Genomic DNA, 23,938 nt, shown 5'->3' with positions numbered 1-23,938 from the left:
AACCCCAGGCCGCTGAAGCAAAATGTGTGAACTTAACCATGTGCCACTGGCTGGCCCCCAACATTTTCTGTTTTTGATGTCATATCTAACCTCTTTTTTGTACTTGTTTATGTTACCATTTTGTCATGCAAATAGATAATTTTAGTAATTTTGTTTTTTGACCTTCATTTTCGCTTCATAGGTAGTTAATCTGCTACCTTTACTATATATTTGCCTTTCTCAGTGATTTTAGTTATTTTTTTCCGATAATTTTCTTATTCCTATTTGCAGTCTTTTCTTTTCCACTCAGATGAGTCCCTTTAGCATTCCTTATAAGGCTGGTTTATTGGTGATAAACTCCTTTATTTTTTGCTTGTCTCAAAAACTCTTCTTCCCTTATGAATGATAATCTTGCTGGGTAGAGTATACTTGGCTGTAGATTTTTTCCTTTCAGCACTTCAAATATATCATGCTACTCCCTTCTAGCCTATAAGATTTCTGCTGAGAAGTCACCTGATAGCCTTATGGCATTTCCTTTTTATGTAACTTGTTGCCTTTTTCTTGCAGCTTTGGGGATTCTCTCTTTATCTTTAATTCTTGACATTTTAATTAAAATGTGTCTTTGTGTGGGCCGCTTTGGGTTTATCTTGTTTAGTGCTCTCTTGCTTCTGTACGTGGATGTCTGTTTCCTTACTTAGGTTAGGAAAGATTTCAGCTATTATTTGTTAAACTAGATTCTCTGCCCCTTTGTCTCTGTCTTCTCCCTGGAACACCTAGAATATGGATGTTAGTGCACTTGATGTTGTCCCAGAGGTCCCTTAGACTGTTCTCATTCTGTCTAATTCTTTTTCCTTTTATCTGTTCAGCTTGGGTGGTTTCCTCTAGTCTTTCATCCAGCTCATCGATCTATTCTTCTGTATCATCTACTCTGCTATTGAGTCCCTCTGGTAGATTTTTCATTTCCGGTATTGTATTCTTCATTTCTGATTGGTTCTTTTTTATATTTTTCCAGTTCCTTGTTGAAGTTCTCACTGAGTTCATCCATTCTTCTCCCAAGATCAGTGAGCATCCTTATGACTATTAGTTTGTACTCTTTGTCAGGTAGATTGTTTATCTTTGTTTCGTTTAGTTCTTTTTCTGAGGATTGTCCTGTTCCCTTATTTGGAAAGTATTCCTTTGTCTCTTTATTTTGCCTCTTTCTCTCTGCTTTTATCTGTGTATTAGGTAGATCAGCTACATCTCCTGATCTTGGAGCAGTGGCCTTACATAAGAGAAGTCTTATGAGGCCCAGTAGTGTACTTCCTTCTCGTCAGCAGTTCCAAGTATTCCAGGAGTATCCCCTGTGTGGGCTGTGTGTGTCCTTCTGTTGTGGCAGCGTTGCTCTTGCTGCAGGTGTCCGGGGAGGCTAGGCCGTCCACCTGGCTGGCTAGCTATAATACTCAGTTGCGGGTGGCTGTTATGGTCCCTTTGGTCACTTTATCAGGTGTGGAGAGCCCCAGCACAGTTGGCTGTAAGTTCTAATAGCACATTCCTGTTGCAATTTTTCTTTTCTTTTCTTTCTTTCATTTATTTTTTTTATTGCAGTAACATTGGATTATAACATTAAATAGCTTTCAGGTGTACATCCTGTTGCAATCTTTCTGTTACGTGAGTAGACCCTCAGTGTGGCTGGTTGCTAGGCTCAGGGACTTACAGTTTGTTTAGGCTTCCAGCCTACAAGGCTGTTGTGAGCCCTTTTAGGAATGCGGCTGTGTTGGGCTGGCCCCAGGCGTGGGAGTACCCAATTGTTTCAGACTTTGGAAAGTGGGGCTTATCCCCTATGTGGCTGTTTGAGAAGCACAAATCTGCTGCAGCTGAGAAGCCCCACCACCTGCAGGCCCACATGCCCCGTCAACACAGTCCTGCCCTATGCGCACACCCCAACCCACTGAAGCATGTCTACTCACTCTGCTGCAGAAGCCCCACACGCTCCGCCAACACAGGCCTGCCCCTTGCACATACCCTGGCCCACAGAGGCAGACCGACTCACCCCACTGCAGAAGTTCCACATGCCCTACCTATGCAGGCCCATAAGCTGCTCAAGGGCTTGCTGTTGGGTGGGGCCAGTTCCTAGGTCAGGCTACCTGTCCTGGCTGAGCTTGATTAAATCAGTTCTCTAGTGTGTGGGGCAGACACCTGCACTAACAGGCCAGGGGAAGAACTCCAATGGTGCCTACCAGCGTCTGTGTCAGCATGCTTGTACTAGGTCACAATAATGGTTGCCATCAATGTCTCAGTCCTTGGCGAGGTGGTCCAAGCCTGGGGAGGTCTCATCTCTCGCCAGGATGCCCCCAGAGCCTATGAAGTCAGTTTCTTTTCACCAAAGGACTGTGCACCTTTCTGGTGATTTTAGCTTGCTTTCTGAAATGGGTGAATTTGTGTGTGGGCCCTTTAAGATCAGGCTTTTTTTCCCCTTATGTATCATAGCTTTTCTGACGTTATCCCCCTTGCTGTTAATAAACCGCAAAGCTAGATATCATGACAGTTGTCTTGGTTGTGCTGAGTCCAAAAGCTGCTTATTGTGGTAAAGCTCTCCCACGCAGATCCCCCAATACTCCAGGAAAGGCTTTGTACCTTAATATTGTTCCCAGCTGGCCATGAAGTGCCATGAATAGAAGGTTGCCTTTTCCTCTCCAGCAAGGAATTTCTGCTTCTTCCAGCTTACTCAGCACTGTCCCTTGTTGTGAGGGTTCTTTTTATTCAGTTTTCAGTTCTGTCTCAGGGGTAATTGTTCCAAGAGTAGTTGTAAGTTTGTTGTGTCCACAGGAGGAAGTGAGTCAGAGTCCACCAATGCCACCATCTTGACACCAGATCTTACATGATTTAATTCACAATTTTTCAATTAATTGCCTGTGTTGTGATTAACTTATGCACATGGCTACTTCTGAAGTGATGGAAAACGCTTTTCTCAAGTAGATAAATATTACTATTGAAATAAAGCTAACACTGGACATTTTTTCCGTTTTACATAGGTATGTACAAAGGTAAATTTCAGCTTGTGTCATAAAAATTTTCCAAAATGAGGTTTTCCATGTTGAGATTTTACTGGAACACAAAAATGTGTATTACTTAAACTGTTGGTTCAATGTTACACGATTTTGAGCCCCTTTTCATATTTCCAGTCAGTGCCGGACTATCCTAGAATATAATTAGTCAAATTTAAATGAACTTCAAAATAACAACTGACAACAGAATATATAGGTGTAAGCAAGAATATTTAGAGAGAGCTGAACCTATATGGGCAATATTTTGTTCTCCAGTATACACATGGCACCTGGCTGGTGATAGACAAAGTTAAAAGGAACAGTTTTTAATTTAAAATTGTGGATAAATCACAAATATGCAGGAATATATAATGTTATCAATGGCATAGGTCCTAGGAATTCTTTAGAAAATCAAGTGTTTTGTGCAAGCAAAATAATGCATGGCCAACACAGTGAGTGGGCCTCCTCATCAAAGAATTTTATCTTCAGTGTATTGTACTCCCACTTAGAGTTACTTTTTTGCCCATTTCCTCTCCCCATTCTTTGCCAACTCTACTGTGGAGTTTAATCCATTCAGATTTTCCATGGAGTGCAGGCCATTCTGGAAGCACTATGACTACCCTACCAGTGCCTCTCAGAACTGGGAATGTCTGGGGCTCTGATCCCTAGGTATTGGCACATCCCCTTTGAATCAGGGATCTTTAAGGTTGGGCCACAAATATCTCATGGCTCAGATGACGTTGGATTGACCTTGTAGCAGGATATAAAGTACATAAAATTATGTAGCAGAATAGAACAACAGAGTCAACAATGGGTCACTGCTGTATGCTTGTTGCTCACAGAATATCTATGATGTGGATAATATCGTCATTTTACAAATGAGAAAAATGAGGCGTAGAGTTTGATAACTTATCCATTTTCACACAGCTCTTAAATAGAAGAGCTTCAACTTGAATCCAGGTTTTTCTGACTCAGGAATATAGTGATGAACAAGACAGGCATGGACCTACTCTTCTGGAGAAATACTTGTTTTATTTTATTACTCTTCTAACACATACTATAAGTAGTACTGCAAAGATAAAAATATTAGATTTATGAAAGAACTCTGTACATTAATTTCTCTTTCTCAGCAAATCAAAACTGAAAGCTAACTGAGGGATCTAATAAGTCTTTTTCCACTCTGTTCTTTTAATCTCCTGGAGAGCAGATACAAGGGATGGAAGAGAGAGAGTGCATGTCTCATTTCCTAAAGAAAAGTGTCTTGTTGCATTTGGCCTCCTTAACTAAGAAGCTTACTGTCATTCAGCTTTGTTGCTGGCAGAACTGATTGCCAGTAAAGTATCTAAGCAGTAATCTTAGATACATGCTACTTGTTGCTTGACACTTCATAAATGAAGTGTTTACTTTAATATAGCCTTACCTGTAATTATAGTGTCAGAATTCATGGTTCCCTAGTTAAATATCTGTCAGAATTTCCATCACAGAACTTATTTTCTCTGGTTTATGAATACACAAAAAGTGGATGTGGTGGAACTGGGTGTACATAAGCTAATTTAGGGAGCAGTGAAAATTCAGGAGATTAGTTACCCTTCCTCAGCATCAAAGAAGTCTTCTGATGTAAAGCAGAGGGAGATTCATGAAAAGATATAGGTGAAATAAAAAGAGTGGATAACTCAGTCTCTCCTACCAAATAGGTGAAACCAATGGGATGTAATGAGAAAATGGGTGATGTAGCCCCAAAGATCGCAATTTCAGGCAGAGAAAAACTCTGGTTGAGGATGGCAGCTCCAGAAGAATTGCCATTTGAGTCTCAATCTGTATTAGTTTGTGTTGCTTTAAAATACTGTTGACTGAGTGCCTTACGCAACAGAAATTTCTTTTCTCACAGTTCTGGAAGCTGGCAGTCTGAGATCAAGGTGCCAGCATCGTTGGGTTCTGCTGAGAGCTCTTTTCCTGGCTTGCAAAAGGCCATCCTCTCACTGTGTTTTCACGTCGTGGAGAGGGAAGGAGAGAAGGAGGAGGAAGAGGAGGATAAAGACATCTCTCTCTTCTTATAAGGCCACCAATCCTATCAGATTAGGACCCTACCCTTATGACCTCATTTAACCTTAATTATCTCTTAAAAGCCCTATCTCCAAAAACAGTCACATTGGGGGTTAGAACTTCAATATATGAATTTTGCGGGGAGACAGAGTTCAGTCTACAGCGTGATCTTAGACAACAAATTCTTTTATACCTCTATGCCCAGCACCACCATCATGTCCTACCTAAGGCACCTGAGTTCCTGCTCCCCGTTCCCTAAGTGGTCATCTATTTCCATGAGCAAATCCATTAGGATGGATAATATGATAGTTGGATAGTTGGATGGACCAACAGATAAACAGAGGACAAACGAATGTATGAATATATAAATAGTGAATGCCTACATGTATACACACATACGTAAATATTTGTGATTGTGTTATTTAAAAGGAGAGAGGGGTGTGCTACACTGAAGAGCTGCTGAAGAACACTGAACATTGCTACACTGAAGAACACTCTTTGTATCATATTCATAAATACAATTAGGGTTTAAGCATTTGATCATTTGGGGAAGTGTGAGACATTCAGACCTGGTTTTTGAGCTGACTTCAGAAAATCTTAGGATGGGTGAAGTTCATCTGCAGTTTTCAGCACAGCCCATTGCATGTACCCTGAACGCCTTTCAGACCTTCCTGTTTTAGGTGCTTATTGGCCCTCTCCCCATCTCTCGTGGTTCTCTCACTCTAATCAGAATTTATCAGATCTGTATTTTATTTATTCTCTCAGGGTCCTGTCTCCCTTAACTGTCAATGGAATGTTATAAGTTAGTCAAATTTTGGCGGTTGTTCAGATTAACTAGAGGTTCAGCTGATAGCAAAGATATCACCAAAAATTGAACGGAATACTGAAAGGTCAATAATATTCAACTATTTAGATGATAAAAATAACAAAGTGGTATTGGTCAATTGGATTCTAACTCTCATTTTAACAGCTAGATGGAAGAGACTGGCTGGAAATTTATAAATAGATAACTTAATGGCAATGTGTTACTAGCAAATATTATTTTCATTGTTTCAAATTAAACTTAGTACTTCTTTCCTAAATATGTTAAGACCAGTGTTTCTGAACAATCTCAAAATTATGTTTCTTTAGTTTATATGAAAGAATAGTACTTTCTTTCAAATATGGTGTTCCTTTATACATCAACTGGGATTATACTAAATTAGGAATGTTATGCTTACTGCTTAGATTGCTTATGAAAAGGTGTTATACTTTTCAGTTCATTGGATGTTTTAAGGAAAATTTTTCTTTAGCTTGAGTACCATAGAAAACTTGACTCTATAAATGATGGTCTTCTTAAATATGTATAACTGTGAAATTTAAGGGGTACAAGCTAATATAATGACCTGTTTGTTATTTATCCGCACAAGGTTGGTCTGAGAATAGTAAAATGTACTCTTTTATGCAAAATTATAAACACAGTTTGACATTTTTAGGAGATTATGTTATGAGAGGAAATAACTAAACTTTAATTTCAATTTTTACATGTAGAATAAATTATTAACTTTGTGGAGGGTAAAACATTTAAAATGATTCTGAATTGATATGTGGAATCTTGTTTATGGTAGGAGTGATTCCTATTTAAGTCCGTCCACAGGGAATGAGAATGCTGCGGAAATTCTCTTGCTACTGTTAGTGCATATAGTCCCCAAATTCTTGTATCTCGTTTCATGTTTTATGGTTTTATGTCTTGTTTTGAACAAAGATAGAATAGTCTTGCCAGGTAGTCAGTCCAGTTTATAACCTCCCTCACCATTTCATCTTCCAGAAAGCAAATTTTATTCTATACAGCAACTAAATAGAGAAAAGAAAGAAGAGTGAAATAAAAAAAAGGAACGAGGGCCTGAATGAATATACAGATCCTAACTGTACAGATAGAGTACATTTGAATATAGAATGTGTAATTGTTTAATAGAATTTGAGAAAATTAGGTTAGCAGTGGTTCTCAGTGGGAATGGTTTTCTGTTCAGGGGACATTTGGCAATGTTTGGGGATACCTTTGGTTGTCAGAACTGGGATGGAAGGGTGCTGCTGGCATCTAGTGAGTAGAGACTGGGATACTGCTAAACGTCCTATAATGCACGGGACAGCCCCCTCTCCTTCAGAAATGAACTATCCTGCCCTAAATGTCAGTAGTGTCACTGTTGAGAAACCGTGGTTTAGGGTGTTGATTTTTAATTTTATGGAAATGATTTCAGATTCTCTGATGTTTTAAAAGTTAATTCTTGAATTGTGATCTGTTTGCTGATGAGAAAACATTTTCACTAAAGAATTACATTGAACTCTCGAAAAAAATCAAAACAAATTGAGCAACGGAACTTTGGAAGTATGTATTTATAGTAATGCTACATTGATTGTTCTTCCTGTGTACTCTAAGGTGGAGAAGAGCTCTTTGAGCACTACATTTTATTTCATTGTTATTTTCTGAGCACTACAGTTTAAATCCCTAATCTAATCCTTGAATGATAGGGATGAGTTACAGCTTCCCAGTAATTCCTCATTGTACAGGAAAATTTTCTCCTTTACAAACCCGCAGAGGGTATTTCTGCTGTGGGTTATGTGAGTCTGATTTTTGATTCTAGATTGTAGAAGTTTGCCTATTGTTTATCAAATTCAGATATCATGCAAAACGTCGTGGTTCTGAGTTTTAGAAAAAGGGCTTATATGTGGCAAAAAAAATGGAAGTGATATTTTCATGAGTTATTTTCATGTTAGGCTATTTCTTTATAATGATAGGCAGCGTTCCTAGATCCGTTTCTTAGCTATCTTTGGCGGGGAGGGGGGAATAACACTCCTAACTCCAGAGAATATCTTTGATTTCTAATAATTGCCTCTTATAATTGCTTTGTAACATTTTTATTGCAAGACTTTTATTCAATAACCACCAAACCAATAAATATTCACTGATGTTGAGCTATGGTATGCCCGCTACTGTGATGAGCACAAAGAGGGATACAGAATTATATAAACTATAGGCCTTGACTTTGCTCCTCTCTAATATTTAATCTGGTACCTCCCTATGTTTTTCTCCTTATCAAAGGAAATATTTTCTATTGTCATATTCTTCTGATTTGAAGAAACAAAGTTTAAAAGTTTTATTTTACCTTCACAGGGAAGTTATTAATATGCAAATAGCTAAATATGTACAAAGGACTATAAAAAATCCTGAGGTTCTGGAGATTATTTTCTCTCTTTCAGAAAATTTTTTGGGTCAGTGTGAGAACATGGAAGGCCAGTCAGCATTTCTCCTGCTTATCTACAATTAACGCTTAATTATATTCTCTTTATTGATCCAAATCTTGGCTATATTTCGAGATACTGAATCATGCTTGTTTTAAATTTAAACTTTTTAAACTTAAAGAAGCACCTGTGTGATGCTGTTTTCAATAGGTTTATATATTCCTAAACTGTTCTGTGTGGCTTCCAAATGGATATATAAATGTCTTTTCCATTGGTACCCTCTGCATAATCAGTATAGTAACCTGACTTTTCATAAATCTTATTTTAAATACTTATCAGATGTTTTGGTATTTTTTAAAAGTAGGATTGGAACAATTATTATTTTTCTTTAATTATTTTATTAATTCATAGAAAGAGACCTAGTAAGAACTCTGATGCTCTCAGTCTTAAAATGAATAATCATGTACATTTTCTGATGAGCAGTGTACTAAGGACACTGAGGCAACAAGACAATAGAACTATTTTTAATACCATTGCTATCAGTATCTGACATTCTGTAGAAAAGTCTAAGTAGCTACTGATTTGAAATAGTACTTTCTCACTATATTAAAACAAAACTTTCATCAGAAAATAATTGGGTTTTAGATTATTATTGATGATAATACCTTATTACCCAAATAAATTACTTTCTGTACATTCTTGGTCAGATGTCAGCAAACTTTCTCAAAAGGACCAGATAGTAAATATTTTAGGCTTTGTGGCCCATACAATTTTTGTTGTAAGTCTCAGACTCTGCCTTTGTAGCACAGAAACAGCCCTTGACAATATATAAATGAATGAGCGTGGCCACGTTCCAATAAAACTTTTAAAAAAGTGGGAGGTGGGTCAGATTTGGTCCATGGCTATAGTTTGATGATTCCTGTTCTAGGTAATAGAATGTAAAATTGGTCTTTCTGTCTTAGTCTTTGGTTTGTATGATGCTGTGGCTGTGACATAAATTGGCCTAGAGAAAGTTAAGGGAGCATGGACATTATAAACACAATTTGGCATTTTTAGAACAGCATACTCAAAAACTTTGAGAACAATAAATGAAGTAAGTTGGTGTTTGTCATTGTAATTTAGAAGAGGTGTTATGAAAGGTTTATCTGAGTTGAAGAGATATAACAAATGTAGAAAGAAGTAGCTATTAAAGAGAATGATTGATGAGAGCAAGAGATCTTAACATATATTGAGTGTCAACTATATGCCAAATGTGGTATAGAGGGATTTCAAAAAACTACATTTAATCTTCACAACAGCCATGTGGATTAGGGTTTATTAGTTTCATTTTTAAAAGTTCTGATACTGTGGCCTAGAAATGTTGTTATTCCAAAAGGATAACTAAAGCTAATAGTCTAGCTGGGAACAAAATCCATGTCTGTTTGACTCAAAAACCCTATTATTCCCACTATTGAGATACAAGGTATGAGCATCTATGAAATTTGTAAGGATTCATCCAGTCATGGTGCAGAAAGAAAAAAGGTGGAGACGAAATGTCCAATAGGTAGAATGATATTTGAAGCGGAGATGTTTCACCCATGTTGAGATCGTATTTTATCAATGTTTGCATTTTTGTAAAATTGGGCCTTTATTTTTTGATAGCCTCTATCATCTATTACTAGCCTCGCGAAACTCACTTCTATTTCCTAGCATGAACTTTTATTTTAGTCAGGTCAAGCTCGCAATAATCTTTCAAACATACCATGCTTATTCACACCCTTCCTTGTGTCAGTTTTCCTATCTAGAATACCCTCCGCTCTGCTCACCAGTTTGAAATCTTAATCATCCCTAAAAGCCCAGCTCAAACCCCACCTCCTCCTTGAAGCCTTCATTATTTCAAGTCACATAGATCTTTACTCATTCTGATCTGCTGTATTTGTCTCTATAATTTTACGCTTAACCCTATCACAGCATGTATTTTTCCAGTCTTGTGTATGTCTTGTCTTTCCACATAAAGTGTAGTGATTACACTGTAGTCTTTGCAGGAGACCTTTGTTTTCTATTAATTGTATCAGTTTAGGTATATTATAGTTACTTAATAGTTTTTTGTTGAAAGTGCATACAACAAAATAATGTAATGAATTATGGGGAACTAATCATCTCCCTCCATCAAATAATATGGCAAGAAAAATGAAAACAATGTGTTGGAATGTCTTACAGTAAAAGAAATGCCCCTTTTCTCAAAGGCATTTTGTGTTACCTATAACACAGAAATAGTTAAATTATATGATATATTACTTCACTTGTCAATGAGCAGATTTTGTATTCCCATAATTCTTCAGTATTATTAATAATTAAAGTTTATAAAGGAGTTTGAAGTATTTGAGAGAAAATTATAAGAGCTATTAATATCATTAATATCATAAGGAATATGTTTAAATTGTCAATGATACAGGTATAATTTTTAAAAAGTGTCGTATTGTAAGTAAATCTATTAGGATTTTCTGCTTTTTCCTGTGTAATATAAGCTTGGATAATCGATTCAGTTGTGACCAAGAACTAACACTCCTCTAGAATGTAAACTCCCTTTATCCTCATGAGCACTTGTTTGTGAGTTCCTTGAAGAAAGGAATAGTATACAACCTTTGTATACTTAGAATATAGAACAGTGCCTTAAAAATAGACACTTGAAAAGTGTTCTCAATGATTTGATTTGATAATTGAGAGGTATCACTGAAAATCTCCCTGCATGGCTACAAGGCTAGAGATCTCTGTCCAAAGGTAAAACTTTTCACTATATAAGTACCTACCCTGAGTACTTTCTTCTCTTTAGCCTGCAATCGATTTTTTAGAATTTTTTTAGAATTGAGTTTATGATAGTTTACAATCTTGTGAAATTTCAGTTGTACGTTATTGTTTGTCAGTCGTGTTGTAGGTGCAGCACTTCACCCTTTGTGCCCACCCTCCACCTCCCCTTTCCCCTGGTAGCCACTAATCTGTTCTCTTTGTCCACATGTTTAAATTCCACATGTGAGTGGAGTCATACAGAGATTGTCTTTCTCTGTCTGGCTTATTTCACTTAACATAATACCCTCAAGGTCCATCCATGTTGTTGTGAATGGGACGATTTTATCCTTTTTTATGGCTGAGTAGTATTCCATTGTATATATATAACCATGTCTTCTTTATCCAGTCATCAGTTGATGGGCACTTAGGTTGCTTCCACATCTTGGTTATTGTGAATAATGCTGCAATGAACATAGGGGTGCATGGGACTTTTGGAATTGCTGATTTCAAGTTCTTTGGATAGATAGCCAGTAGTGGGATGACTGGGTCATATGGTATTTCTATTTTTAATATTTTGAGGATTCTCCATACTGTTTTTCATAGTGGCTACACCAGTTTGCACCAGCTGTGTATGAGGGCTCCTTTTTCTCCACAACCTCTCCAACATTTGTTATTTTTTGTTTTGGTTATTTTTGCCATTCTAATAGGTATAAGGTGATATCTTAGTGTAGTTTTGATTTGCATTTCCCTGATGATCAGTGATGATGAACATCTTTTCCTGTGCCTATTGGCCATGCATATATCTTCTTTGGAGAAATGTCTGTTCATGTCTCCTGCCCATTTTTCGGTCGAGTTGTTTGATTTTTTTGTTGTTGAGCTGTGTGAGTTCTTTTATATATTATGGAGATTAACCCTTTGTCAGATATATGACTTGCAAATATTTTTCCCCAATTGGTGGGTTGTTTTTTTGTTTCAATCCTGTTTTCCCTTGCCTTAAAGAAGCTCTTTAGTCTGATGAAGTCCCGTTCATTTATTCTTTCTGTTGTTTCCTTTGTCTGAGAAGACATGGTATCCAAAAAGATCCTTTAATACTGATGTCAAAGAGTGTACTGCCTATATTTTCTTCTAGAAGCCTTATGGTTTCGGGTCTTACCTTTAGGTCTTTGATCCATTTTGAGTTTATTTTTGTGAATGGTGAAAAGGAATGGTCAATTTTCATTCTTTTCATGTGACTTTCCAGTTTTCCCAGCACCATTTGTTGAAAAGACTTTCTTTTTTCCAGTGCTCATATTTTTTATAGATTGTATTATTTAGAGAATGTCACAATTAGAAAATAGAATATTTTGGAGATTTGAAACACAGTTTCACGATATATATATTTATATTTATATAGATACACTAATACATATATAAACCAATGTTCTGTATTTCTATTCTTATTTGCTATACCATGAATGAATTCTTTCAGAGATAGTTTTATCTGGGCCAGCCTCATGGCCAAGTGGTTAAGTTTGCGCACTCCACTTCAGCAGCCTGGGGCTTTGCCGGTTTGGGTCTTGGGCATGGACATGGGACTGCTCATCAAGCCATGCTCAGGCAGTGTTCCACATAGCACACATAGAGGGACTTACAACTAGAATATGTGACTATGTACTGGGAGACTTTGGGGAGAAAGAAAAAAAAAAGAAGGTTAGCAACACATGTTAGCTCAAGTGCCAATCGTAAAAAACTAAATAAACAAATGAAAAATAAAAGCATTCACTGGCTTCCTGGAATTCTTAGGGGGAAAAAAAAAAGATAGCTTTATCTAATACAACTGTGAGAATTGGTGTCAGATTATTGGGAGTACAACACTTTAAGCATTGTTATTCTGGGGGCATGTAACTGATTAAAATCACTATGACTAGAAAGAAAATGGAGCAAAATAAGTGATTGCACATGAAGCTTCAGAATTCTCCAGAGCAGGCTATACCAACAAAATGCATATATTTAAATATTAAAAAAGAAATTTAAAAATTATAAAGATTTCATTACTGATATTATATCAACATTTATTCATTAAAAATTCTCAATTTATCAGCCAGGAGATAGTGAAATGGCTTCTTGAGATGTTCAAATGATGAATTTTAAAGGTGTTTCATTAGTAAGGAAAATAGACCTGCACTGTAATTTGACTTAAATTGAAAACAAAACAAACAAAAGTAGCTCAGACTATTTTAAAAGACAAATTAGGCAGGTACCACTAATTTCGGATTAGTTCTGCTCTGTGGTTTTAGAACAATTTTAACTAAATGGTTCAAAATACTAGTGTAGGGGAAGACTGTTGTCAATAAACACTTTCAAGGTTTAAAGAATGCTGAGATACTTTGTTTTCTGTGGTTTTTTACACTTTCTAAAATCTATAACCCATACACATGTTGATGCTAAATAGCCAATGATCATTCTATAGATAAGAGAGATAAGGTGAGCTTTACCTGAGCCAGGATGAGGTTTATAACCTGGGGAAGTATGTTCCACAAAGGAAGAAAGCATCTGGAGACGCACCATTTTCGGTACAGTCTTATACCTCTTTAGAACAAAAAACATAGGTTGAACACGCCCACGATACGTACTCATCAAAGTTTCAAAGAGGTATTCAGTTACAAATTAAAAGGTCAATATGACCACAGATGTTACCAATAGGGCATTACTGATAGGGCATAGGAAGGGAAGTATGCATTCTTATCTTAAGAGACTACATTCCTTAATGGTTAAAGCAGATGGACAGTGTATGTTTGGTAGGCCATAAGTCTGGCTTCCTTAGCTCAAGCTGAATCAGTTTTGAACCCAAAGTTACCCCATATACCTCATTATGTGAAAGTCTTTTGTCACACAGTATCCCTGAAATAGAATGTCTTGTACCCAGAAAAATATACAAGGAATTAAAGCTTAGTAAGGTTTCCAAATTACAGTTTTATTTTCACAAAATGTATTTTAATATATTACCTGCATATATTTTTTTTCAACAGAATATGAGAATAAATGCAGAGTTAAGGATTTTTCTGAGGTATAACGTAGTATTGTCTCTTTCTCTGAATTCTTCACTCAGAAGTGTTACAAGATAATATATGGATATTTTTCTGAATATTAACTGATGAGGATTTTTAGGCTGCTTGATTTTAAAACGGTTTATGATGAGGATTTTTAGGCTGGTTACTTTTAAAACTGCAGATGAGAAGCAGGCTCCGAGGACTGGAATTTTGCTTGCCCTTTTGAGAGACATTTGCGTTTGTGAAGGAAGGGGGGATGACCTTGTAGGGATCTGAAATTGGCCACCCCAGGATGTGTCTCTTTGGCATCGGGACTGTTTGGGGATGATTGCTTTTGATAACAGGGACAGGGAAGGAGGCTCTGGGGAATGGAACTTGCCCTTGTTGGGACACATTTACATTTTGTAAGGTAAATCTCTATCTGTAAAAGGTGCCTCCCTCTCTGTACCAGGAAGAAGAGAGATGACCTTGTCCCTAGAAAGTCTTAATGGGGAAGGCAAGAACTTAAGTTGGTTGCTGTCTGGCAATCTCTTGTAACTGATTTAGGGTGGTGGCTTCTAACCTTTCTAACCTTTACTTAATCCGATTTGATTCTTGTCTAAAAGTCATGGGATCATCCAATGACCAGACCCCACCTTCACTGATACCATTTTAACTTTTTTCATGTTCTTTCCTTTGTCTTGTAAAGAGATGAATCACATACCTATGCCTTAAATTTAGCTCTAACGCTCAACTTGGGGCAGCAGAAGCTCTGACTGCCCATGGGTCCTGTCCCCATGCTACGCTATTCTCTAAATAAAAGAGCACTACTGCCAGATCTTGAGAGTCCGAGAAATCTTTCTTTCGACTCCTCAGCTCACCAACCCCGCATCATTAACTATGTGTTGAAATTCAGATTCAGACCATTTATCCTCCATTTTATCTTAACTAAAAACCACCACAACAAAATATTTTTCCTAAGGGACTGATCTAATGAAAATGTATAAAGCTGTTTGTTCATAGATTTAATTGAAGAAATTTGGACAGAGCACAAGAAATAAAAGTGGTTCATGTATCCAGAGAGGTAGGATATGATCATTTGGAGAAAATAATGTATCTATCACTTCACTTACTCATTCATAACCAAACAAAGTATAATATTTAACCTACGTATGCAAAAATGCCCTACAAAATGAGATCTCTCTGTAAAATCAGATGCACGAGCCCAACAGAGGTTAATCAGAAAATGCCAAAGTTAGTAGCCAGTGTAGGTGAGGAAAAATAATTTTCCCTCTCCCCTTCTAGGTTCTTGGCTGAGAACCCCCTGTAATAAAAGACAGATTAACAGGAGAAAAACAAGCACAAGTTTAATAACATGTATATCACCTGTATATAGGAGATACCCGGGAAAACTGAGTAACTCCCTGAAATGACCCAAGCCATCACCTTACACACATTTGTCAGGGCTGGCCTGGTGCTGTAGCCGTTAAGTTTGTGCACTTGGCTTTGGGTGGCCCAGGGTTCACAGGTTCAGCTCCTGTGCGCGACCCTACACACCGCTCATCAAGCCATGCAGGGGCAGCATCCCGCATAGAAGAACTAGAATGACTTACAACTAGGATATACAACTATTCAGTGGGGCTTTGGGGAGAAAACAAAAAGAACAATAAAGAATTTTTTCAGAAATGCCATCTTTAGCTGAAGACAAAGGAAAGATGTTGGGGGGAGCAATAATGGGAGGTTACCAGGCAAAGCACGGTAAACAAGGATAACGTTGTTAGGCAGATAACATTGATAAGAGTTTCTAGAAGCTTAATCCTCTTCCTCATTCTGGTATGGAGAGGGAGACCCCTTTACAAATGGAGATTTCCCTTATAAATGTGAATGTCTCTTACAAAAGGGTGATTTCTACAGGTTTTCAGAGCTTCTCAGGCGCCTGTTGTTTCTTAAAAATAACCAACTCAAGGGGCCCCCATGGCCGAGTGGTTAAGTTCGTGTCCTCTGCTGCAGTGGCCCATGGTTTCACTGGTTCGGATCCTGGGTGCAGACATGGCACCACTCATCAGGCCGTGTTGAGGCGGTGTCCCACATGCCACAACTAGAAGGACCTACAACTATGTACTGGGGGGATTTGGGTAGAAAAAAGCAAAAAAAAAAAAAAAAAAACCTACTCAAGATAATCCTTAATGCTAAAGAGGCATATTTTGAGGTGGCATATACTGCTCCCCTTCACCAAATATACTGAGTCCTCATGTGTCTGCCTTAGCTGAGAACATGCCTCTTAAGGTCTTGCCTTCACTGAGGCAGTGAGAATGAAAAGTTGTGTTTTCCTAACTTTTTGATCAATGGTCCTAACTTTTTTTGGTCCCAATCTTGGCTTACTACTGACAGCTGAGTTCTTGATCTTACTTTCACTTTGTTTTGAACATGAATCACTAAGATTACGATCTCTATGCCACTAGTAACTTGATCCTGTTGTAGCAAGAATAGCTTTGGACCATAGTTCAGGCTTGGTTATTCCTGCCCTAACTTCTTAGGAGAAGAGCTCCACAGCTATGCATTTGATGCTAATGACAAAAATATCGAAAGCAATTAAACAGTGTAGGGGAGGAAGACATTTCCTCTTCCCAAATGGGGGTTCGTCTGGCCGGAGAACGAATTAAATACACATGAGACAGAATAGCAAGAGAAAATTAAACAAAGTTTTATGAGGAACCATGGCCCGGGGCCTCTCTTCCTGAAGGAAGAAAGGGCACCGAAGAAGTGGGGTGCACAGAGTGGTTATATACCCCCAAACAGGGTGTTTCACATGTGATTGAAATGTCCCTCCCACAATAGTCACAAGATTGCCCTGTCGGCACAGTGCTTGACGGACACAGCAGGTAGAGGTCTGCTATCTCCGTGGTGAGTGTAGCAGGAGGCAAGTCGATTGTCTAGACCTGGGCGGTCACAGGTGAGCGCAGCAATCAGTTCCTAGCATAGAAAGATGCTTAATCCTTAAAGAAATGCCAACGTTGGGAGGGGGAGGTAAGTCAGTTACAGGAGATTACCAGACAAGCACAATAAAATGCAGATTTAAGTCCTTGCCTTTGGTATTGATTAAGAGTTTCTAGAGAGGTCACCTCCTTTCTTCTTCCTGGTACAGAGAGGGAGGCACCTTTTACAGATAGAGATTTAACTTACAAATGTAAATGTGTCCTAAGGAAGGGCAAGTTCCATTCCTCAGAGCCTCCTTCCCTGTCCCAGTTTATCAAAAGCAATCAGCCTCAAATAATCCTGAGGCCAAAGAGACATATCTTGGGGTGGCCAATTTCAGGTCCCTCCAACAGCAATACTTGAAACTATTCTCTCTTTAAATTTTGGTAGCTTATGAATATATGAGAGAAGAAATCAGTCATTTCCTTCTGTTTTGCTAATATCCATGTAATTCTGGTGGTTGGAGATCTGTATCCAGATTCTCAAGAGTATTATTACTTAATACACGCATTGTAATGGTGACTACAAAATGAAGATGCATTCTTTGAATGTGTCCTTACGTTTGTGTTGATAGTTTTTCTTCTTGTGCCTCATGTTAGGAGGAAAGAAATGTTTATAGCCCCTGTAGTCTTTCACTCTTAAATAAAAGTCTAAATAATGAAAGTTGCTGCAAACAGGTGGAGTTTTACTTTGAAACCACTTCTAAAGGAAGCCACCTACTTTAACCGTTACCCTCATACCCTTGCGAGACGTGAGAAATGTGTGATTAGGGTGCCGCTTTCTCCCAGCATATGACACAGACACACACCAGAATGAAAAGAAAACTGGTTTGTTGAAGCCACAGTAAAAAAATCGTTTACCTCTTTCTTGAGGCATGACTCCTGCTGTAAAGATAAATAAAATAATGGACTCTGTTATAGAAAATAGTACCTTTTTCCAGTCTTGTCACATTTTCTGCTGAGACAGTGTTTTTCCTGCAGTTTTCTTTAATTCAATCCAGTAGAGACTGCTTGCTTGGAGCCATCGTCTATAATTACTATTGAAGAGGACCAAAATTTGCCACCCCAAAATGTGTCTCTTTAACATGACGATTGTTTTAGGCTGATTATTTTTAACAAACGAAAGACTCAGAAAGTTTTTCTTGTTACCTCCCCCTTAACTACCTAAAAGAATTCAGGTAAAATAAACCTGTCTCAGGAAGCGAGCCATCACTTTAGCGTAGCATGAACTATGTGGTGGACAGGGAGGAATCTAGAAAAGCCTGTTTGTTGGGCTCTCCTTTGTCCTTCTGTTTCTATGTGCCAAACAAGCAGTTGTTTTCTAAACATTTTCTCCTTTTCCCTCTCTGTGAATGGCCTTCCTTCACTTTGAAGTCCCTGACTCCCCCCACCTCCAATATCTTGTTTTGTTTTTAACTGAAGATGATGTTTAAGCTGGTGACTTTGGCCATTTTGGCAAGTTACTCAGCTTTCCTGGATTTCTCCCATGTAGGCAGGAGATATACATGTTATTAAACTTTGTTTGATTTTCTCCTGTTAATCTGTCTTATGTCAATTTAATTCTTAGAGCAGCCAGAAGAAGTTAGAAGGATAGAGGAAAATTTCTTCCTCCCTTACACTATATAGGCCATAAGGATTAGAATGAACTTTCCATTATCAGGTAGTAATCTCTTTTCAATGTCTTGAACAAATATTTTATATAACTTTTTCCAAATATATTTAAAATTTTTGGAAGTAATTCAGTTTTCTCCTGAATACGTTATAATGATGCACTTCACATAGCAGAGTGACTGCTATTACATATTAATGTTCTCATTGTGCTTTAGTTATGACCAGATCACTTAAATTATGCTGTACCTCTATATAGAAACTGAAGTGGCAATTACTTTCTTTTTAGGACTGAAAAATATGAAAACTTTGATGTCTCCGAATGTTAATTGCAAAATTCCAATACTGAAGAAACTTTTTATAAATTTCAATCTGGAAATAAAGCCTATGGTTTTTTTTTAATTTTTATTGAGTTTATGATAGTTTACAATCTTGTGAAATTTCAGTTGTACATTATTGTTTGTCAGTCGTGTTGTAGGTGCACCCCTTCACCCTTTGTGCCCACCCCCCCCCCCCTTTCCCCTGGTGGCCACTAATCTGTTCTCTTTGACATTGTGGCTTATTCCTATTCACTGATTTCATTCACAAAAGATTCATTGAGCACCTGGACACTGTGCTGGGTTCTGGGTATACAATGGTGCCTTCTTTTTAACTCTATCTATTATTCTCATTAGCTAAATCTTCACTGATGTGGATCAAGGCTGCCCCGGGTAGAGAAGCCCAAGGTATCCTGGCCTACATGTCGATCTATATGACCAGATTCATATCTAAAGTTATACACCACACAATAACCAGACTCCATCTGCACTGAAATCATTTAACGACTTTTTACATCATCTGTTCTGTCTAGCAAATATAAGTCACGTACCCATGCCTTATAAATTTAGCTCTAACCCTCAACACATTGCAGTTCTTAACTGCCCATGGGTCCTGTCCCCATGCTCTTCCATACTATTCTCTGAATAAAAGAGCACTACTGCCAGACCTTGAGAGTCCAGGAAATCTTTCTTTCGACTCCTTGACTCACCGAGCCCGCATCATTCACCACTTTTCTGAAGACACTTTCACGTAATCTTTCCTTCACTTTCTTTGGAGATGACTTAGTTACTGTCTTTAATTTATATTAGAGGTTATTAACTGTTAAATCTCCAGTTTTCTGCCTTCATATCTCCAAACTTACATGCGTGCTAGCTATGCCTTCTCTTTACTTTGTAACTGTTTAAGCTATTACTTACTGACTCTTCATATTCCAGGTACTGTCTGTCGTAAGTGCTTTTTTCTCAGAACAACTCTGTGAGCTATAGGGAAGGAAAAATATTTTTCCCTCCACTCTTCTGAGTTCTTGGCTGTGACCTCCTGTAATAAGAGACTCATAAGAAAAAAGTAACAGAAGCTTATTAACTTGTATACCTCACGCATAAGTGGGAGATGATGTGGATCAAGGCTGCCCCAGGTAGAGAAGCCCAAGGTGACCTGGCCTATATGCTGATCTATGTGACCTGATGGATTTTATGGTGTGGATTGAGGCTGCCCCAGGGAGAGAAGCCCAGGGCATCCTTGCCTAGATGCCGATCTATATGACCAGATTCATATCTAAAGTTATACGACCACAGAATAACCCGACCCCATGTGCACTGAAACCATTTAATGACTTTTTACATCATCTTTTCTTTTTCCAGTAAAAATAAGTCACGTACCCATGCCTTATGAATTTAGCCCTTCTCTCAACCCATGTTTGCAGCAGCAGCTCTAACTGCCCGTGGGTCCTGTCCCAATCCAGCAGCAGCTCTGACTGCCCATGGGTCCTGTCCCCATGCAGCAGAGGCAGCAGCTCTTTACTGCCCATGGGTCCTGTCCCCGTGCTATTCCATACTATTCTCTAAATAAAATAGCACTACTGCCAGACCTTGAGAGTCCAAGAAATCTTTCTTTCCACTCTTCGGCTCGCTGTCCCCACATCAGGAGATACCCAGGAAAACTGAGTAAAAGTCCCTAAGATGGCCCAAGCCATCACCTTAAATATCACCTTCGCTAAAGAAAAAAGAAAAAAAAAAGAAAAAGACAAAAGAAAGATGTTGGGGGTGGGGGTGAGGAGGAAGGCCGGTTATGGGAGGTGACCAGGAAAAGCACTGTAAACAAGGGTAGAGGTTTGTTGTGCAGATTTAAGTCAATGCTTTCTCATTGATAAAGATTCTCTTGTGATTGGAGTCATCCTACTCTTCCTGGTACAGAGAGGGAGACACTTATAAATGGAGATTTCCTTTATAAATGTAAATTTCTCTTGAACAAAGTTTTCAGAGCTTCTCCAGTGTCTGCTATTTCGTAAAATAATCAGCTCAAAATAACTCTTATGCCAAAGAGGCATATTTTAACGTGGCGTATTCTGCTACCTTTCAGAGGCATTACCATCATTCCCATTTAACAGACAGAAACTTAAGCACAAAGAAGTTAAGTATTTTACAACTAATTAAAGTCAGAGTAAGGATTTAAACTCAAGCAGTCTGCTGTTTTCCCTTTCTGATCTGTAGATAAAAGGACTTACTCCTTAGTATGAACTCCACATTGAGAGTCCTTCCTCATTTTCACTTCCCACCATTCCTGCACATGTACCCTAAGATCCACCATTACCCAACTACTTACAGTTCCTCAATTCTACTGTTTTATGCCACAGTACCTAGAATGACGGCTGATATTATGATTTATAATAAGAAATATATATTTGGTTTATGTCCCTATTTCTGTCACAGAGCTCCTAAAACACTTTGAATTAACTGTGGAGAGAGCAATAAATGTGTCTTTTGTTGTGCGAATGAAGTAACTTTTGGAAAGCAGCGAAGGATGGGGGCTGGGGGCCAGGGGATTCAACCTTTATGATTAGAGGGTTGGAACTTGCAGCCCCACCTAGGACTTCTGGGGAGGGGACAGAGACTGGTGATTGAGTTTAATCACCAATGGGCAGTGATTTAATCAAGTATACCTATGTAAATGAAGCCTTTATAAAACCCGAAAAGGACTGGGTTTGGAGAGCCTCCACTTTGAAAAGCTTCGGATTGGAGATTTGGGGAGAGTGGTGCGCCTTCATAGGGCATGGAAGCTCTGTCCCCTTTCCCCATACCTTGCTGTAGGCATCTTTTTCATCTGGCTGTTCCTGAGTTATATACCTTTTATATAAACTGGTAATCTAGTAAGTAAAATGTTTTTCTGGGTTCTTTGAGTTGCTCTAGCAAGTTAATAGAACTCGAGGAGAGGGTCGTTGGAACCTCTAATCTATAGCTGGTAGGTCAGAAGCCCAGGTGACAAGCTGGCCTTGAGCACTTGGCGTCTGAAGTTGGGGTGGGGGTGGGGATGCTGTGAGGGGGGCAGTTTTGTAGGACTGAGCCCTTAACTTGTGGGATCTGACGATCTCTAGGTAGATAGTGTCAGAATTGAGTTGAATTGTAGGACACCCAGCTGGTGTCCGAGAATTGCTTGGTGTGTTGAAAAACCTCTACACGTAATTGTGTGCAGAATTGTGTAATTGGCGTCAGAGAAGTGGGATTTGCTAGAATGGCCTTGGCTTGCAGAAGCTTGTGATTTGGGAGGAAATAAGATGAAAGGGTGAGGAGGGAGGGACCTTTGGTTCCTGGGTGGCCGGGTTGCCACGTGGTCACCCTTGGTAAGGAGCAGCAGCTGTGCTTCTATCAGTTACTAAAGATAACAATTACCAGTGGAATTGAGGGATTGATCCAGCTCCAAGGGAGGTAGTTCTCTCATGTATAAGGAAATGCAAACTAATAAGAAAAAGAGGAAATATACAATCCCTTAGTTGTTGTTCTGTAATAGCTAAAAGGAAATTAAGTGAGTGCTGGGTAGGACCTTGATTCTAGATCAAACTCAGATTTCAGTGAGTCTGAGCTTGGGCCACTAGCATCAGAGCTGCTGCCCTAGGTAAAAATTGTGCAGGGACAACAGAGCCTCTAAGTCCTCTGGTCACCAAGAAGGTAAGTCAGTGTGGGCAAAGAGCAAAACCAAGAAACCATTGAAATCAGGGTAAAGCGTGAAGGAATTATTTCATTTCGTGGATCAGTATCGTGAGCTTTCTGAGGAGCCTTACTAAAATGGATTATGAGAGTAAGCAAGTTAGGAGCTGTGTCTATGGTTTTGAATGCCGGAGAGTGGAAGAACATGTTTGGGTTAATAGAGGATTCACAGCTCACTATGGCACAATCACAGATAGCTATAGGTGATCCACACACAAAGCAGGTTATTCCCAAAGGAACAGCCAGCCTGGTGGACTGGATAAAAGCCACTGTAAGGTCTGTTTACCTTGAGAAAGGGGACTGCCCAACTCCCCCTATAAATTAGAAGTGGAACACCCCAGATGAAGTAGCTGACATGTTTCGTATGCAAGACATGTGGGACTGGCTTTATGGTGACTGGGATATTCGTCCACTGAATATGCCCGTTACCCAGGTCATGGTAAATGCTGTGGTTAAGGGGGCCCCTTTCACATGGGCACCCCATATAACCCAGCTGCTGCAAAACCAAAAAATGGTTTGGGAAGCCTTTTTGAATTTGCTATCTGGGCTTCCCCTCATGGGCCTTACAGATACTAATAAAAACATTAGGTTAATTAGCAAGAGACTGAGGGACGAGTCAAGGGACTCTTCCCAACAAGGTGGGAATTTTTATAAAGTTATTAAGAAATAAGGTGACTAAAGCAAATTTTTTTAAATTTTTTTTTAAGATTTTATTTTTTTCCTTTTTCTCCCCAAAGCCCCCTGGTACATAGTTGTATATTCTTCATTGTGGGTCCTTCTAGTTGTGGCATGTGGGACACTGCCTCAGCGTGGTTTGATGAAAGGTGCCATGTCCGCGCCCAGGATTCGAACCAACGAAACACTGGGCCGCCTGCAGCGGAGAGCGTGAACTTAACCACTTGGCCACGGGGCCAGCCCCTAAAGCAAATTTTGGTAGGAGTGAAACAAAGGAAACAGGAAGGGGAGAGTCACTAGACTCCTCCCAGCAAGGAGGAAATCTTTAACTGGTTATTAAGAAATGGAGTGAATAAAATGGACATTGATGGGGTTAAAACAAAGGTTTTAATATAACACTACCAAAGGTTGGGGGGCCAAAGAGACCCCCTATTAGTCCCCCAACATTAACGGGCCCCAAAGAAATTTGCTCTATTTACCCAGTTTGGAGAAATTCGAAAAACTGGAAGGTAGATATTACTATGAAAAACCTGATCAGCAATGCTTAGGGCAGTGGTCACACAGATTAGTTAAGATACAGGTTGACTAAAGGGCCAGGGTCTCTTGGCTCAACCCCTCACTGG

At 38.8% G+C, this 23,938-nt stretch overlaps 1 protein-coding gene across 1 annotated transcript in view; it reads right to left on the bottom strand.

Annotated features, from left to right (window-relative positions):
* LOC103541562 (polyadenylate-binding protein 1-like) overlaps window positions 1–23,938 on the bottom strand; it is a 61,450-nt gene that overhangs the window by 13,253 nt on the left and 24,259 nt on the right. The window contains 4 exon segments of the mRNA XM_070603363.1: window positions 13,505–13,598; window positions 16,889–17,011; window positions 19,649–19,732; window positions 20,528–20,652. Of these exon segments, the coding sequence (XP_070459464.1) occupies window positions 13,505–13,598; window positions 16,889–17,011; window positions 19,649–19,732; window positions 20,528–20,652 (426 nt within the window).

This window comes from Equus przewalskii, chromosome X, assembly GCF_037783145.1.
Source record: "Equus przewalskii isolate Varuska chromosome X, EquPr2, whole genome shotgun sequence".
Taxonomy (NCBI): domain Eukaryota; kingdom Metazoa; phylum Chordata; class Mammalia; order Perissodactyla; family Equidae; genus Equus; species Equus przewalskii.
The sequence above is the reverse complement of the archived record's forward strand: the minus strand, read 5'-3'. Positions and strand labels throughout refer to the sequence as shown.